Below are 18847 nucleotides of genomic sequence, written 5' to 3'. Positions count from 1 at the left end.
CATTTTTTGCAGCAATAAGTTCCTTTTATAATTAAAAAAAATAATTAAACTTTCAACTTATATAAATTAAGATCTTCTTTTTATGTAGAACATACGTAGTTTGCTTGATGAACATCAAACAGGTAAGCTTGTTTTGGCAGAATATGATTCTACAGGTGCACTTATTAAAAGGCGTCAAGATATGATCCACATTGTTTTTAACTCAATGGTCCATAGAGTTGGAAATATGTAAGTTTATGTTTATTTCCGTAATATTAAGGAACTATTGATGTAACACTGAAAATTTTTGTTGAATAAAAATTATTTATAAAGTTATTTATGAAAATTTATCAAACTTTTGCTTAATATAAATTTGGCAATACAAATATTTTCTTTAAATATGTTTTAGGTATCCTTCCATAAAAACCAAATGGTGGAAAACTTTAGGTATCCTTCCATAAAAACATTCTGGTGGAAAACTTGGATATGTGAGACTATTAGAGACATTTTATTAATTTTTTTTTTCCTTCCTTTTTTTTCTCACTAACATCAAAGGGGCCACTTCAGTCAAGGAATAATAGTTAGTAGTAGTAGTATCTTCACAATTTGTTAATTATAAGTTGAGTTGTCTATGAATTAATAAAATCTAATTTTATAAAAAATTTTGTAGGAAAACTATTATAGCCCATATACAGAGTATATAGTGGGTAATAAGAAGGTCACTCCTCATGGCCACATAGAAGAGAGACTGAAAACTATACGTAAACATGTTGGTGTTCATGTACAAACTCGTCGAAAGAGAGTTATTGTTTCAGCAGAAGAGTTCCACTTGTCCGGTATTTTAATATTAAGTATATTTTTCATAAAATCTTTCTTCATTTAATTAAGGCATTTACCAAATATTCAGTATTGTAATTAATTTTCCAAATAAAGCAAATAAACAATCAGCTAATAAATGTAGCTAAAATAAACATTTTATATCTATATAAATATTGAAAAATAATTTTTTAAGTTTATCAAATTAAATTTAGGTGTTATAAATAATATGTATATTTTTTGTATAGCACCTTTCTCCAAAGAAGAACTAAGTATGATAGGAGAGTTGAGATTTGATGACTTAGGCTATGAAAGAAAGTTGGACTATATGGAAAAAACTTCATGCTCTCGTCGAAAATGGATTGTGAATTGTAGGCCAACATTTGATGATTTACTCAAAACATTTCTGCCATTAAAAGATCTAGCCATACATGTAAGAATAAAAATCACCCTATTATCATTAAAATTTTTCACCAATAAATATTTAAAATTATTCAATCACAAAAATTAAATTTATTGTAATTCATACAAGATTTATCTAAGATGCATCTTGTATGAATTACAAGATACATCTTTTAAATTACAAGATATATGACAAAAAAATATTTAAAAGTTACAAGATGATCTTGTAACTTTTAAATATTTTTTTGTCATATAGGTTTGGCTAAAGTATTCTTAGGTTTTGCTAAAGTAAAATTAAAGAAAATGATTTTACAAGCAGTCTTATACTATATTCTTATCTTAGTTTCAGAAGGATTTCTGTTGCAATTTCCCAGAGTCAAATGATTTTTTGGCTCATTGGGAGCAAAAAACGCCACATGTTATCTCTTGGGCAAGGCAAAAGACAAATTTGATGGTGAAGCAGATTCTAGCTGAGCTTGATATGCAAGACAACCCTTCTATAGGTATCTTAGTGTTATTAAAGAATATGGCAGGGTGTATTTGATATGTAAAATCATTATAATATTATATAAATTAATAAAATGATTTCACTAACAAATTTTTTTTTTTTAAAACAGGAATTGAAATGGATTTTGCATTCTTATTACTCCCCTTTATAATTAAAGTGCCATCAAAAAATAAAAGTTGTGCATCAGCTGCTGAAGTTGCAGAACATTTCATTCATTTTTATCCGGTATATTGAAATAATAGATTTCTAATAGATATAAATTTATACATATATGCATAAATTCTTCTAATAGATATAAATATATGTTATAAATGTTATAATAATGTTATAAATTATACATGTTATAATATGTTATAAGTTATGCATATATCGTCAGCTCGGAATACAAGTGTCGTATTCGACATTTTTGAAAAAAATGACTTATATATGCGAACTATCTATTTTTTGTGGACTTATTTTTAAAAAAATTATCCGATAGCTCGATTAAATTTTTTTCCAATATAGTTCAGTAGATCATTTGTCGTAAATGAACTTTTTATACGAGATGCTCGAGGTACATTTGTTGTAGTTAGCGTAGACCAATAGTAGCCTTCTATTTGCTCACGTGACTTTAGATTTAACTACGTATATTCCGTTCATTTGTTTACTTTTAACATGTGTTTTTTGTAAATAAAAAGTGATACATCCCATTTGTTTTTTTTTTCTTTGAATTGAATCGAAATGTTCAGTAAATAAAAATTATTACTCGTAATTAAAAGAACTAAACAGTATTTATAAATATATCGTTTGTTTGTAAAGATAAGTAACAAATATGGAATATTTCATAACAAATTTGGAGTATTTTATGGCTTCTGATGCTGATAATCCGATACCAATAGTATTGGAGCTAAACCAGCAAATGGAGGAAGAAACTCCTGGATATGTAGCGGAAGGTCCTACTTATTCATCTTTTTCTACTATAATTTCTCCTAGCAATGAAAAGCAAATATATAATACTTGTGTACAAAGATTTCATTACAATACGTCTTGTGTTCAAATAATTTTAAAGAGATCATTATTTTTACATTCTAAATAAGCTCTTGAAATTTCTTTCATTATTACCTTTTATTTATTTTTAATACTCTAAGTTACTGTTTTAATAACAATAATTTTTCTATTTTTAAAAAGCAGTTTGATAAGTAGTTTCCAATACAATAGATTTACAGCCCTCCTACATTATTCAAGTTACTGTCATCTATTGAAAAAACTTCTGGAGTAGAATTGAAAGTCATACAAATGTACAAAGATGACTTCAAAAACTTCAAACTTGCTTCCAAGTCTTTATATTTCCATAAAGTGCCTTTTGCAAAGGTAAAACTAATGTGTCATGAAAAACATCTACCTTTTCATATTAAATTCAAAAAATCGTTCTCTGGTCCGTTAATTGAAGAAAGATTGGTAAAAGGTACCCCTCAGAGAAAAAATAAACAGAAAGTTAAAATTCTGAAAGAATTTCCTCCATTAAAAAATGATTCAACACGTGTTTTGCTCTCAGATAAAAAAAATTAATGACCTTGAGTCAATGGTAAAATATTTCGTTGGTGATGATCTTGAATTTTATAATACTCTTTTTAAGTCACAAAGCCTGAACAATTAAATATATCTTTTTGTAAAATGTTTTAATAAACATTGTATATATTTATTTCTTTATTGTAAAAGAAGGTACGATAATGGAAATGGTTGTTTTTTATATTTAAGGTTTAACTTATTTATATTATTTTTCACAGACAAATTAAAAGATATCTGTGATAAATTAGTTATTTTATTTTCAATAATTCAAAAATAAATAATGTTAATAAAAATTGCCTAATGCAAAAAAAGAAAAAATTGTGAATATTTAGTTATTTTTAAATTGAGTAAGTGAAACCTTGCATCATACTTAATTTATTAATAAGTATATTTGAAGTTTAAATAATTTTTATATAAGAAGCTTTAAGATTAAAAACTGCATATTTCTGAATATAATGCCGATAAATTGGTTACCGGGAATGAATTAAAGAAAAAAAATGCGAAGGACAGTCAAACTAAAACTATACTAATGCCATAAGTCATTGTTAGTTACAACATAAGTAAATTTAACCTTAATTCACCTACTATCAAATTAATTGCATCTATGACAATTGTATTCCGACAAAATGTTCTGATTTCGAAATACATTTGTCGTATTTGAAAAAACGTGCTCAAAATTACAGGGGAAGTTTTTTTTTGTTCGTTTTTTTAACAATTTAAACAAAAACTTGTATTGATTTTAGTCAACTTTGTTAAATTTCAACATGTAATTAAATTTACATAAAGAGATTTTGTACTTTAAACTTTGAATGCAAATTTCTCAATTTAAACACAGTGTCGTATACGACACTTGTATTCCGAGCTGACGATATGTAAAATTATTCTAATAGATATAAATTTATACATATACATTTTTCTGTATAGCAATGTTAATAACATGTAAAGTTATTAAATATATTATTGTGCATATTACTACAAACTTAATATTATACTTAATATATTAAGTATAATATTAAGTTTGTAGTAATATGCACAATAATATATATTTAATAACTTTACATGCTATTAACATTGCTATACAAAAAAATGCCCCGTTGAGAGTCGGACTATCAAAGGAAGGGGAATACATAAATATTCTGACTTAAGATTATTCCGAGTTAAGCGAAGTTCTCGGTAAACCGTGATACCAGTATCTTGGTATATATACAGATTCTCAATCCTCCTTTTACTCTCTCTCTCTCTCTTTATCTCTCTCTCTCTCTATCTCTCTCTCTTTATCTCTCTCTTTATCTCTCTCTTTATCTCTCTCTCTCTCTTTATCTCTCTCTCTCTCTCTCTCTCTATACATACATATATGTAGAAAAAATTCAAGGGGAATTGAAAATCTGTCCGACTTATCCAGGGTCCGAGTTAACAGGATTCTACTGTATGTTTAGTTATTAAATATAGTAAATATAGTATTAGTTCTAAGTTGTATGTGCTGATATTTATATTTATTATGTATTAAAATTACATTTTTTAAATGACTTATTTTAATTTCCTTACTGCGTCTAAATAGGCATCAACTCCAATGGAAGTTGTGATTCAAAGTCTTAGTCACAAGCATCCTTTAGTCATAGCTTTGGGTACTCATTGCATTGTCGAACAATTATTTATTATTACAGAGTGTCGAGCTATTCCTGTCAACAAATGTATATCTTATGCTGTGGACATATTAATTAAACTTTATTTTTTAATGAACATGGAGTATGCGGAACAATGTAGCCATATATTGTACTTTTTGCAACATACCGTGTTAGGTTACCAAGATGAAACGCATCTATCGAGAGGAGCCAGTGACTTGTCGCTTTACCTTAGACAAAAAAGACTTAATTAATTTTAAAGTGCTGAAGCATTTATATTTTAATAACTATTTCCTATATTGCTTTGTTAAGCGTAAATTTGTAATAATTATAAATTTAAATATATTGACTTTCTGAAAATCAAATATCGTTTTTACGTCTAAACCGAGTTCATTTATAATCACAATTTGGCATTTTACTGAATACTTAATATCTTCAGGCCTAATAAAGATAGTTTATAATCGCGATTTGGAATTTTACTGAATATTTACTCTTTTCAGGCAAAATTCCTGAACTACTTCGTGCCGTATAGAACCAGACGAACATTCAGGTAAAATACCTGAACCTGAACTGGTTCAGGTTCAGGTAAAATACCGGAACCGAAACAGTTCAGGTTCAGGTAAAAATCCAACTTTTGGATTTTTACCTGAACCTGAAGAAAGAAAATTTTCTTCATAATAATAATCTTCTTAAAGTTCTCTTAATCTTTCTTAAAAAAAAGGTTCAACTCTCAAGAGTACATGTGTATGGGTTTCTTTACACTACGCTGAACAGTAATCTTTATGCATATAAAAACAGAATTGTACTTTTGACACAAAAACAAAATTGTACTTTTGCTAAAATTAATAAAATGAGGCTCTTTACAAGACGCGAAAGGATGGGAAAAATCTTAAAATCAATTAGCAACCCCCTCTTATATAAAGTACCTGAGAGTAACTAACAAATAGACGTTTCTCTTCAGCAAAATTTATTATTTAGAACTATTTCCTTTTTTTAGAGAGACTGGCCTGTTGCTCCATCAAAACCTCCCTTATAATTAAGCTTTAAAAGATTTATAGCTTATAAGCTTTAAAAGAATTATAATTAAGTTTTAAAAGATTTTTCTTTTCCCATCAAAGTTGAATATACGTCATTCATATATATTTGCAAACCATTTTCTGCCAGTCTTATATGAGAATAAGTAGGAACTGAAGCATCTTTTACTATTATTTAGATAGCATTTAAAGTTGGCCACTTTGTTCAAGTGAAATGCAGGGTATAAGTTATCATGTCTTTCGATAGCTTCCTTTTCTTAGCTTTTGTTATGCTTGTTTAGTTAATTGTTATACTTGCTTAGTTAAATAATCTTTGAATAAGTCGCATCATTTGTATCTTGTGCATAAGAAAATGATCCTCAGAACTAAAAGCTCATATTGGGTTAAAGTCTTATGAGCTTCTTGTTGTTGTTGTTTTTTTTTTAATTAAACTTGTTTTTTTAATCAAAGATGTTGCAAGTTAAGCATAGATTTGGCGTGTTAACAAGGGTATTGTTTTTTTTAATTTGATTTCTCTTAAAATGACATGGTAAAATATCAAATTCTAAACTCTTTCAACTAATTATTGAATTAGCTTTTAGCAAAAAGTGTTTATTTGCATTTACTTTATATTGTCTGGAGAACATAAAGATTTAAGGTGAAAAACCCCTGAAAAATTTTTTTTGAGTTAATATCAATATTTTATAAATTTAACTTCATATACATAAAGTAAATAGCAAAATTAACTAAAAAAAACAAAAAAAAAATTTTTTTGGGTAAAATGGTAGCTGTAGCAGGTGCCAAAAACACCAAAATATTGAAAGACCCCGGCCAATGTATCTAAAGATGTACCCAATTTTAACAAAATCTTTTTTGCATACTTGTTAGCGATTCCACGGCTTAACGAAAAACATTTGACGTTTGACAAAAAACACGTAATTTTCATGACCTTTACTTTCTTATATCTTTTTGTATGCTTAAGCAAACACCTTGAGGTTTTTTGCATCAATTAGTGTTACTCAACCTCTTTCCAGCCATATATAGAAAGTACCATGGGCGCAGGCAGGATTTTTTACAAGGGGGGGGGGGCAAAATAAAATTCAACAGTGATATTTCAAAAACTACATAAATGCATCAATTAATCAAGTCATTTTACTAGACCAGTGATAACAGAAAATTAAAGAAAATGTAAGAATAAAAACACAAGAATCAAATCATTGTTATTCAGTAAATAGAAATTGTAGTCGTCTGCGTTCACTGCCAAACTTATTTAGAATTTGTTCCGTAAATTCAGATTTTCTGGAGCGTATTTTTTCACGATACACGCTCAGCATGCAAAGCCCAGACAAATGCTCATAATGCTAAATTATATAATAATATAAAGATTAGTTAAAAAACATTAAATGATTTATTAAATACAAATTAGATATATTCCAAAAAACAAAACAAAAATTAAAATACAGCAGGTTAATGCAAGTTAATCAAATTAAATATATACATATATATATATATATATATATATATATATATATATATATATATATATATATATATATATATATATATATATATATATATATATATATATATATATATATATATATATATATATATATATAATCATAGCAGCCAAGAGAAATTTTAGGTCCCGAGGAAGTTTTCTTAAGGGGCCCTCATTATGATCAATTATATACCCAGGACCAAAAAAAGCGTGCTCTGGTCATTGAAAATTAATTAAATCTTTTAAAAGTCAAAACAATTTAAATCTTTTAAAAATTTCTTTAAAAAATTATTGGTACACACACACAGGGCCCCGGGAATCTTCCCCGTCCACCCTCCCCCCCCCCCTCTTGGCGGCCATGTATATAATTATAATAATCAACATTTAGCTAGCAAAAAACACAAGGTAATAGTATTACTAAATTGAATATAACACAATAAATTTGAAAAAAATAAATAGAAATACAATACAAACAAGAAACATTTGCCAACAATAAAAAAAACAACAGCATAAAAAAGTAAATGAAACTGACACATTAAAAATAATTTAAAAAATTTGATCACTGTATCCAATTCTTTCTTCGTTAGTTCGAAGTTTATTTGTTTGCGTAAGAACTTTGTTGTTGTAATTCGATTTCTTTTTTTTTATTATTATTATTTCCTTTATTTTCCATTTTTTTCTTCCTCTCTTCTTTTTGGTTTCTATACTTCTCCTTTAACTATTGTTTTTTTCTATTTATTCCTTTTTTATTTTTCTATGATCAATTTCTTTCATATTTTTTTTAAACTTTCATTCAAACATCTTTTTTTTAAAATATAAAATATGCTTTTATAAAAAAGCTTCCGCCATCGTGGAAGTTATTGCATTTGATAGTAATATTTCATTTAAACTGTAGTCATTTACATTACGGTGAGTAAACTATAAATGAGTTAAATTGATGAGATATCGAAATAAAATCTTTTAACAGCTAAAAGAAATTTTGTGAAAATTAAAATTTGTTATTTTGCTTTTCCAGGGGGGGGGGCAACTGCCCCCACTTGCCCCTGCCTGCCGGCGCCCATGGAAAGTACTATGGATTATATGGCTTCATTAAAATTTTTTTTTTCCGAAAATATTTTTATATTTTTTTTTTCCAAAAAGTTTTTGCCGCTAACGCACGTGTTCTCGACTGCTTTTCAAGAATATTAACTAAAAAATGGAAATAACGATCAAAAATATCGAAAAAATTATTGCAAACAAGTTTGTGGAACAAAAAAGAATTCTGCTTAAAGAAACAAAAAGGTTATTAAAAGACCAGGAAAAGAACTTCTCACAAATAGTAAGTGGAAATATAAAAATAATTTCTGATAGACTCGACAAAATAGAAAATGAATTGAAGATAAACAAAGTAAATATGCAAAATATTGAAAAAGACTTAAACGATGTGAAAGAAAGTCTCCACTTTCAAGAAGAGAAAATAAACGAAGAATTAACACAAATAAGGAAGAAATATGATCTTGAAATTAAAAATATAAATAAAAAAAATACTGACTTAGAAAACCGCTCTCGTCGTAACAACATTAGAGTTGATGGTCTGAAAGATTCACCAGGAGAAAGTTGGAGTGATTGTGAAAAATCTGTAAAAAAAAAATATTTACAAACAACCTTAAAATTTTAACTGAAATTATTGTGGAACGAGCGCATCGAGTTGGGTCGTATAAAGAAGACAAAACACCGAGAACTGTTGTAGTGAAACTTTTAAACTACCAAGATAAAATTAAAATTTTAAGTTCACTTAAAAACCTAAAAGGTAGTGGATTTTATATAAATGAAGACTTTGCTAAAGAGACGATGGAAGAGAGAAAAAAACTTTGGGAAGAAGTTAAAAATCTTCGCAATCAAGGTAAATACGCTATAATTAAATTTAATAGAGTTTTTTGTCGCGAATTTAGAAAATGAGAAAATTTTTGCGTATGATTAAGAAAAAGTCTTACGCAATTTTAAGCGATTGTAGCGAAGTTGATTACCTTAACTAATGGCTAAACAAACAATAGATTACGAAACCCAACACTATAATGTTTTCAAATCGGTAAATAACTTTTTACTTAATAACTCTTACGATCCAGATTAGACGATAATTCGTCTGACTATTTTTTCCCGTGAACTTTGGGAAGTCAGACGAGAAAACTTTGGTTATTTAAAAAAATGAATAATGGCGAAATATAATCACGTTTTGCAGGTTTAATGACGGGGGTAATATGCGATTGCTAAGAGCTTTTAAAGCTTCGTTTTCGTAATCCTTCAAAAATTAAAAAAAAAATAAATCACAAACTATTTTAAAAGCATACTTTAAATTGTCTTTTTCTTTTGTTATACTGCTTCTGAATAGTACTGATAATTTAATTAACTAAATTTTTGCGCAACCTATGATTAACCCCCGATACTTTACGTATTTCATTAAGATCAAAGAAAAGCCGCAGGAACATATTTGTTCCGGTCAATGATATATTAAGAATAACTAGATGTCTAACTGCCGTAAATCGGCATAAGAAAAAGTGAAGCAAAAATCGGCCATTATGGGGGGGGGGGGGGCAAAATCTTTACGCTATTTATCAAAACAAAACAAATACGAAGCTTATGATTTGTTAAATTTGCCCCCATAATGGCCGATTTTTGCTTCAAAAAATACGCGGAAGTTAGACATCTAGTTATTTTTAATATATCATTGGTTCCGGTAGATGAGAAATTGCATTTGCGCAAAAACCAAAGTTTTCTCGTCTGACTTCCCAAAGTTCACGGGAAAAAAATGTCAGACAAAGTATCGTCTAGATCCAGATTTGTATTTTTTTTAATGAAAATAATTTTAACTCGCGGTTTTTTGAATTAGGAACTTTTAAAAATGAATTAAAATCATTAAATAATAACTTTACGGTGATACACATAAATATAAGAAGTATTATTAACAATATTGACAAACTAAAACATTTTCTTATAGAATGTAATTATTTGTTCAGTATGATTTGCTTAACAGAAACTCGGTGTTCTGACGAATCATCCAGAATAAATTCAAACCTGTTAATTCCGAACTACAAGCTAATATCTTATGAGCGAAAAGTTCAAAAACGAGGAGGTGGAATTATGACTTATATTCATAATGATCTGACAACTAAAATTAGAGACGATCTTTCGGTTTCTGATGCCGATGGTGAGGTCTTTACGATTGAAACAATGAACAAAAACTAAAAAATATGCTGGTGCCCACCTGTTACAGACCACCTGAAGGTGATATAAAAAATTTTTCAAATCACCAAAAACAAATATTTCTAAAAAATAACAAAGAGCACAAAATTTTATTTTGTATTGGAGACATAAATATAAACTGTCTACAGTACAATGAATATGCTGTTACCAAAACTTTTTTTGACGGTATGTTTCAACACTACATCTTTCCTATAATAAACAAACCAACCCGGGTAACATTTAATTCAATCACTGCAATAGACAACATATTGACTAATTCATTTTATGATTCTTCATTAAAAGCAGGTGTTATCAAAACGGATATATCCGATCACTTTCCAATATACTTTTCCTTTTCTCAAGACACAAAAAATAATAACTCTAAAGTCAAAGTCTATAAAAGAAAAATTAATAATTTTACTATTCAACAGTTTAAAGAATCACTATCGGCAGTAAGGTGGGACAGGATTTACCAAGAATGCAACCTTGGGCATACCAACTCTGCTTATAATGACCCAAGTTGCAAACAATATTGGCGCAATATTGGCGCGATATTGGGTATCTTGGCCAAGATTGGCCAAGATATACAATATTGCGCCAATATTGGCAAACAATATTGCGCCAATGTTGGCATATCAATATTGGCCAATATTAGCATACCAATATTACGCCAATATTGTTTTACTAATATTGGCATGCCAATATTGGCCAATATTGCTATGCGAATATAGGTGCAATATTGTTTGCCAATATTGGCCCAATATTGTTTCGTTATTATTACTCAAATATTGGCCAATATTGCCAATTTACATATTGGTACGCATGCGTAACATCTGATATTCATAATGTCTTTTGGTTTTGTGCTTTAATGTCCACAGTACTCTTAATTAAACATTTACAGATTGAATCACGAGAAGAAGTGGTTGTAACTTATTTTGAAACAGATTGTATCACGAGAAGAAGTGGTAAAAGTAAAGAAATCCTTTTAGTTGAAAATTTACGGATTGTATCACGAGAAGAGGTGGTTGTAATCAATTTAAAACAGATTGCATCACGAGAAGAAGTGGATAAATATTGCTATAATATAAGTATCAAAATTGAAATAGTAAGTTTACTTTTATATGAAAATATTTTGAGTTGGTTGCATCTGTAAGATATAGTTTTTGCATTCTATTTATTGTGTTAAAGATAATCAATTAAGTAATAAATACGTCATATAATTTAGTAAATTATTTACACATTACTAAGTTCTTAAATTAATAAATTTTAAATAAGGTATTATTAAATTTAGATTTAGGTTAATCTACTCTTCATTTCTAATCTAATTTCTTTATTTTCTAACTATTATAAGGTTTTCAATTTATGTATAACCAATAACAATTTTGCAATACTGCCTATATTTGTTTTTCTGGTATAATATATTGAATATATATATATATATATATATATATATATATATATATATATATATATATATATATATATATATATATATATATATATATATATATTTACTTTACTTTTTTTTTTTATGATATAATGTCATGCAATTTTTTAGGTAATGAAAAAATCAATAAGTTCAACTCGATCTGCTAAATCACATTATATTAGAAGAGTAGTTAAGCAACATTTAAGTGAAATTCACTCAGCAAGTAATGCTGATAATAGGAATGAATTACTTAACTGTGACTTTGAAAGGGCAAAAAACTTTAGTGATAAATCTATTAATCATAATATGTTATCTCAAAACTCTTATAACAATTATTTGGTTGAAGATACATTAAAATCCTTAAATGTTGAGTTTGGTGACATATCATCTTTTGATGAAAACCAATCCTCAAATTTGACTAACAATGCCGAAGATGACTGTAATGTAACTGATGATGAGCAAGGCTATTATCCTTCTTGTTCCAGTGACGATGAAGAGGCTGAGGATGAGGTTACTTTGAAAGAACTGCTTGTTTGCTGGTCAGTCAAACACAACGTAACACATAGTGCTCTATCAGACTTACTAAAGATCTTGTCAAAACAACATCCAGATTTGCCCAAAGATAGTAGAACCTTATTGAAAACAAAAAGCAGTTCTGACATTATTATCATGCAAGACATGTATGAGCAAAAAGCAGAGTTTGTTTATTTTGGTTTGAAACATCAGTTAACTAATTTACTAGTGTTTAACAGCATTAAAAGCTGCAAAGTCAATTTATTGTTTAACATTGATGGATTGCCTTTGTATAAGAGCTCAGGAAAACAGTTTTGGCCAATGCTTTGCAGTGTTACACTTGGCGACAATATTTAAAAACCGTTTGTAGTTAGCATATTTTGTGGCAACAGCAAACCAAAAAGTTCAGCTGTTTTTCTGGCTAGTTTTGTAGCTGAATTCAATGTTTTGAAGGAACAAGGCTTATTTATAGGTGAAAATCACTTTACCATACATGTTAAAGGCTTTGTGTGTGATGCACCAGCACGTGCTTTTGTTAAATGTATAAAAGGACATAATGGGTTTTATGGTTGTGAGCGATGCATTCAAAAGGGAACTAGGGTAGATAATAGAACTGTATTTCCTGATATCAATGCATTGAAGAGAACAGATGCTTCATTTGCTTTATTCCAACAAGTTCAGCATCACAAACCAGATGCAGTATCCCCATTGTTAGAGCTTAATATTGGTCACATCTCTCAATTTCCACTTGAATATATGCATCTAGTTTGTCTTGGTGCCACACGAAGATTACTTCTGCATTGGATTCGTGGAAAACGTGCAGTAAAAATAAGCACGCTAATTGCAGATATAATTTCAAATGGCTTGAAAAATTTTGCAGCTAATGTTACTGTTGAATTTGCACGTAAGCCAAGATCACTAAAGGACATTGATCAATGGAAAGCCACAGAGTTTCGGTTATTTTTGTGCTACCTTGGGCCTCTAGTATTACGAAGCCATCTTACCAATAATCTGTACCAGCATTTTATGTTATTGCATGTTGCAATTAGTATTTTAGCTAATCCAAATATGTGTTGGACGCATGTTGATTATGCATAAAAGTTGTTAAACATATTTGTCATGCAAATGCCAGAATTATATGGCAACAGTTCCATAAGCTACACAATGCATAGCCTTTGTCACATTTGTGATGATGTAAGACAGTATGGCTCACTTGATGAGTACAGTGCATTTCCTTTTGAAAATGCTTTAGGCATTATGAAACGATTATTAAGAAGTGGTCACATGCCACTGCAGCAGTTGTGTCGACGTTTGTCAGAAAGAGTTGATAGCAACACATATGTTAGTCGCAATATGAACCTGATAGCAAGTTTGAAAAGGATACACAATAACGGCCCTACGTTAGGATACTATGGAAAGCAATATCTAAAGGTTGAATATGCTGGTTTCTCATATTTTTCTGCAAATTCCAACAACTGTGCTTTACTTGATAATGGAAAAGTTGTCCTTATTGAAAATGTTATTGATGCTGACGATGTTATGATAATTACACGTGTTTTTGGACTAAAAGAAAATTTCTACACCTATCCTTGTGAATCTTCTTTGCTCGATGTCTTTAGAGTTAGTCAACTATCTGATCAATTTTTTGCTTTTCCTATAACTTCTATACTGAAAAAATGCCTATTATTACCAAGAGAAAACTATTTTGTTAGTTTTGCTTTACTTCATTGGGGCCACTAACATACTTCAAATGTTAGGACGCTATTCTAATGTTATATATTTTATTATTTTATTGAAAGAGATAATAATTTATTCACTAAAGTAGATTTTGCTTTCAGGTTGAGTTTAAGTTTACAGTAGTTTTTTTTTTTATCTTAAAAAGCAAATTTATACAATTCACTGTACATTTACTGCAATATGCAAGTTAACAAACTCTTTTTTTTACATAAAAATGAATATGAAATTAAATAGTACCAATTAAATTTTATTTTTTTTTAGTGTTGCATCTCAGCATAGTTAAGGAGAGATCCTAACAAATAGCGTTTCTTAAGCTTTGTCTAAAATTTACGTTTTTAAACTATTAATGTTATGTATTTTTTAAAAGTAGATTATAGGCTTTTCATTAAATTTATTATTTTTTGTAAATCTTTTTTCAATCCAAGAATCAAACAAAATAAAATCACTTAAATATATAACACGGAAGGGCAGCATAAAACAGTTCAAACAAATGTTTTAAGTATTTTCAATCTGAAAATGTCTCTTTTATTCAAGAGTATATAGTCTCCTTGTTTCCAGCATTAAAATATTTGATAAATCACCTCATAATTTACCTTTCCATATACCGTGAAAACATTTAAAACTCTTGCCCCATTGTAATTAGCTAAAACTTGAATTTCGTAGAAATTAAAATCACCAAAAATTTAAAAACAAAATAAAACAACGAGTTTCATGATTAAAAAAATGAACCAATAAGAATGCACTTAAAAAAGATAGAACCTAAACAGTTTTGTTTTTTTCAGCTCTTTATTTAATTACGCTGACCACACAAGAGTGGAACCACTAAACTTAAAAAATTACTTATTTAATTACTTTTTTAATTTTTTTAATTTTTTTTTATTTATATACACATATTGTAGGGTTAAGTTAAGGATGGCAACCAAGTTTAAAAAATTTGCTGTTGCTGAATTTCTTGATGAAAAAAAAAAAGGTATGTGTGCCATGGACGTTATCTGTTCGTCATGGCTGATCAGTGAAAGTTTGGTGTGTTGGCCAAATCACTTACGATCATCTCGCCTTTCAGCTGCAATTCAGGAAGCCACACTTACTCCTGAAAGTAACTGGAAACATCTGAAAATAAGAATTCTTTATTTTTCTGGTAATTGTTGTTATTTACTATGTCATTTTTGCTCGTTTTAGTGTTTAGTTTTGCTTTGTCTTTTAGGTTACATTTGTGCAAGATGCTAATGATGTGAACAGCTATATTCATCTTTACTTTATATATTTTTAGACAGTTATGAAACTGCTTTAGAACAGACGGAAACATTAGAGTTTACATCAAGTGCTGAAACGGCCGTTGAAAGTGACGACGAATTTCCCATGCCTCCAGCTAAAAAGTTAGCAGGTTGTAACGCTGTTCAATATATTGAACCATCTATATCGAACCATTATCAACCAATATCTCCCTCTCCTGACCAGAGCTTGGCTACTGTTGTGGCTGCTTTAGGCACCCGATTTGCTGGTAAAGAATTACATAGATGGGTTATTTATTTGAATGTTTAATTGAATGTACTGTTTATACCTTTTTTTTCCTTTTTTTTGTGTGATCTTAGATCTAATCTATTTGCTTTTTATTTAAGTCATAGTCAGTCATTTTTATTTATGTCATTTTACATATTTTATTGCAGCATTTGAGAAGAAAAGCTTAGATCTGCTTGTTGGCATTCAATATGATTTGAAAAAAATAAACACTCGTTTAATCAATTTAGAAAAAGGTTTAGTGTTGCCTCCTACAGTTTGCAATCAAAGCATAGCAGGACCATCCCCATCAATGCAATGGAATTATTTGCCGGTTAGAGAGGAAAAAGATCTTCTAGACCTGGATGAAAAATTAAGGAATAAAGACACCTATGAATCTTTGGTACGTATCAAAGAATTAATATCCGTTAATAGTTTTTAGAAACAGTTCCATGTGCATTTAAAATTAGTATACTTTACATTTATATATATGATACATTTATTTTAATTTAGATATGGAATTAAATGCTTTATATAAAGTATACTTACTAAATTGTGTTGTGATTTTTAACTTTTATGCACAGTTAGCTCATTTAGTAGAGCAATGAGTCTACTAATCTTAGAGTCATATGAAGCCTCACTTTAGCAACTTTAAGGTCCGCTTTTGTGTGTGGCAAAGACAACCTATGCTGGTGGATGAAAAATCTGTTAATATTGTATAACTGTGGGTAAGGGTATGAGAAGCTTATAAACCTGAAAGGAATTTTGTATGGTTTTTTTCCTAGTGTTATTATCACTTTATAAAACATTTATGAAAATTTGCCATCTTGATCTACAAAACAGGTTGACCTCATGGGTCTATTAGTAACAAATTGCTTTTCTTCTTCTATATCATTTTTAAATATCACATTATATATAATCACATTGTCACATTTGGAAACCTGTATGAAACACACACATTTATGTAACCATTCATCTTTTTCAAAATCAATTACTTTTATTTTTTATTTTTTCTTAAATAATATTTGGTTTTTTTATTATTTAAGATGAACTTCCTTGCATCGGTTGGAGGAGACGATTATAAGCAACTCACTACGGCTATCTTAAAACAGCTAATGGCCAAAGAAGTATGTTTGCTTTATTCATTGTATGGCAGAAAACAGAAGAAATCTTTTTCGGCACTTACGTCATGCAAGGTGGTTATAGGTAATTTATATAATTATTTATCCTCTTATTCGTTTAATTTACAAAATTAATAATTTTATTTATGATTTATTTAACATTATTAAATTTAAATTTGTTTACAGCTGCCATAAAAAAAAAGTTTGAAAATGCTAATGACAAAAACATTAAAGAAAGAATTGGTAGCTTTCTGGCCACGGCCATTGATAGAGACGGTGGAAGAAAGAATAGAACCACAACTGAGCCACGTCCACTATTGAGCGATAAAAATGATTTTCGACAAGATATTGAAATTCAATGTCCACTATTTGATAGTGAGACTATAATGCAGTAGTGTATATATATAAAGAAAAGTGTATTTAAATAGCATTGATTGTTTTATTTTGTTATATTTTGGTTTTCTTTCTCTTTTTCATTTGTATCAGTTGGTTATAACCATTAATAAATTTATTATTAGATTTTAAAAAATCTTGTTTTTTAGAAGGGTTCCTATATTGTCGCCTCCTAGGCTATAACTCAAGTTACAATCTAATAGTCTTCGTTATTCCTTTGGGTTAAACAATTAATTGCTTAACCCAAAAAAATAACGCAAATTGGTACTATAGTACAATATTTTAATAAAATACAATATTGTATTTTATTAAAATATACATATAATAATAAAAATCTATAACAGACAATACAATAGTTTACAATATTGGCATAATATTGTAAACTATATCGCGCCAATATTGCAATGTCAACATTTTGCTAATATTGGCCAATATTGATTTAACAATATTGGCGCAGTATTGTACCGCCAATATTGGCAAATATTGATTTAACAATATTGGCACAGTATTGTATCGCCAATATTGGCAAAATGTTGACATTACAATATTGGCGCGATATAGTTTGCAATATTGCACCAATATTGTAAACAACATCGCGCCAATATTGCGCCAATATTGTTTGCTACTTGGGGAATTTATAGAAATATTCTTAAAGCACTACGATAATCATTTCCCAATTGTAGAACAAGAATTAAAAGTAAAATACTTACAATGTCCATGGATTACCAGAGGTATAAAAAAATCTTCAAAAAAAAAAACAAAGACTTTACATCAAGTATTTAAAAAACAGAAATGAAAAAAATTTAAATACTTACAAACAATACAAAAATTTATTTGAAAAAATAAAAAAAAAATCGAAGAAAATTTACTACTCGAATCAAATAAAAAATGCAACTGGTGACATTAAAAAAACATGGAATACTATAAAAGAAATAAATACCTGCTCAAATCGTCATTGACAATACAGTGTACAGTGACAAAAATACGATTGCTGAAAAATTCAACGATTTTTTTGTTAACATTGGCCCTGATCTTGCCTCGAAAATTAAGTCTCCTAATAACTCATTCAAATCATACCTAAAGTGAAACCCAGAGCAAACTAAACTACAAAGCACTAAACTATCAAGAACTTAATGTTGCTCTAAATTCCTTAAAATTAAATAAAACTCCAGGTAAAGATGATATCTGTAGTAGGGTAGTGGCAAATGTCTTTACAACGATAAATAAACCTATACATGAAATTTTTAAGTCTTCGATTAAAACAGGAGTTGTACCGGACAAGCTTAAAGTAGCTAAAGTAGTACCAATATTTAAATCAGGTGAAACATACTTAATTAATAACTATAGACCTATCTCGGTACTGCCTACCTTTTCTAAGCTTCTCGAAAGAGTAATCTATAACAGATTGTATGAGTACTTAATCCAAAATAAAATTCTAAATAAAAAGCAATTCGGTTTCCAAAAACAATATTCAACTGAACACGCAATCCTAGATCTAGTTAACAATATAAGTGATTCTTTTTACAAAAAACAGTATGTTATAGGCATC

At 28.7% G+C, this 18847-nt stretch overlaps 3 protein-coding genes and 2 pseudogenes across 6 annotated transcripts; all 5 read left to right on the top strand.

Moving 5' to 3' along the window:
- Positions 1-448: 448 nt before the first annotated feature.
- Positions 449-5235, top strand: LOC149894136 (uncharacterized). The gene is made up of 6 exons (XM_090097391.1): positions 449-467; positions 650-815; positions 1044-1228; positions 1541-1700; positions 1815-1930; positions 4812-5235. Exons 3-6 carry the CDS (start codon positions 1070-1072, stop codon positions 5127-5129), a joined length of 753 nt encoding a protein of 250 aa, XP_089953517.1. The 5' UTR covers positions 449-467; positions 650-815; positions 1044-1069; the 3' UTR covers positions 5130-5235.
- A 3283-nt stretch (positions 5236-8518) lies between these two features.
- On the top strand, positions 8519-9327 carry LOC149894135 (uncharacterized; annotated as a pseudogene).
- Positions 9328-11537: 2210 nt separating this feature from the next.
- Positions 11538-17434, top strand: LOC145192132 (uncharacterized). Of its 4 annotated transcripts, none has more exons than XM_090097394.1 (6): positions 11538-11713; positions 15187-15425; positions 15558-15788; positions 15955-16187; positions 16831-16990; positions 17092-17434. In XM_090097394.1, the coding sequence occupies exons 2-6, from the start codon at positions 15200-15202 to the stop codon at positions 17298-17300; spliced, it is 1059 nt and encodes a 352-aa protein (XP_089953520.1). In that variant the 5' UTR covers positions 11538-11713; positions 15187-15199; the 3' UTR covers positions 17301-17434. The 4 variants fall into 4 exon arrangements, 3 of the variants coding, with proteins under 3 accessions (XP_089953520.1, XP_089953525.1, XP_089953521.1); XM_090097395.1 differs by having other exon boundaries at positions 11628-11713; positions 14549-15425; XR_016455490.1 differs by lacking the exon at positions 17092-17434 and having other exon boundaries at positions 15955-16512; positions 16831-16970.
- On the top strand, positions 12489-14365 carry LOC149894133 (uncharacterized; annotated as a pseudogene).
- Positions 12945-14365, top strand: LOC149894134 (uncharacterized). The gene has a single exon (XM_090097490.1). It carries the CDS (start codon positions 13670-13672, stop codon positions 14288-14290), a length of 621 nt encoding a protein of 206 aa, XP_089953616.1. The 5' UTR covers positions 12945-13669; the 3' UTR covers positions 14291-14365.
- Positions 17435-18847: the final 1413 nt, after the last annotated feature.

The sequence above is a fragment of the Hydra viridissima genome, unplaced genomic scaffold (genome assembly GCF_058129835.1).
Source record: "Hydra viridissima isolate aposymbiotic clone 2 unplaced genomic scaffold, HvirCarnegie_v1 scaffold_1, whole genome shotgun sequence".
In the NCBI taxonomy this organism is placed as follows: domain Eukaryota; kingdom Metazoa; phylum Cnidaria; class Hydrozoa; order Anthoathecata; family Hydridae; genus Hydra; species Hydra viridissima.
Note: the sequence above shows the minus strand (reverse complement) of the source record. Positions and strands in the feature narration are given on the sequence as shown.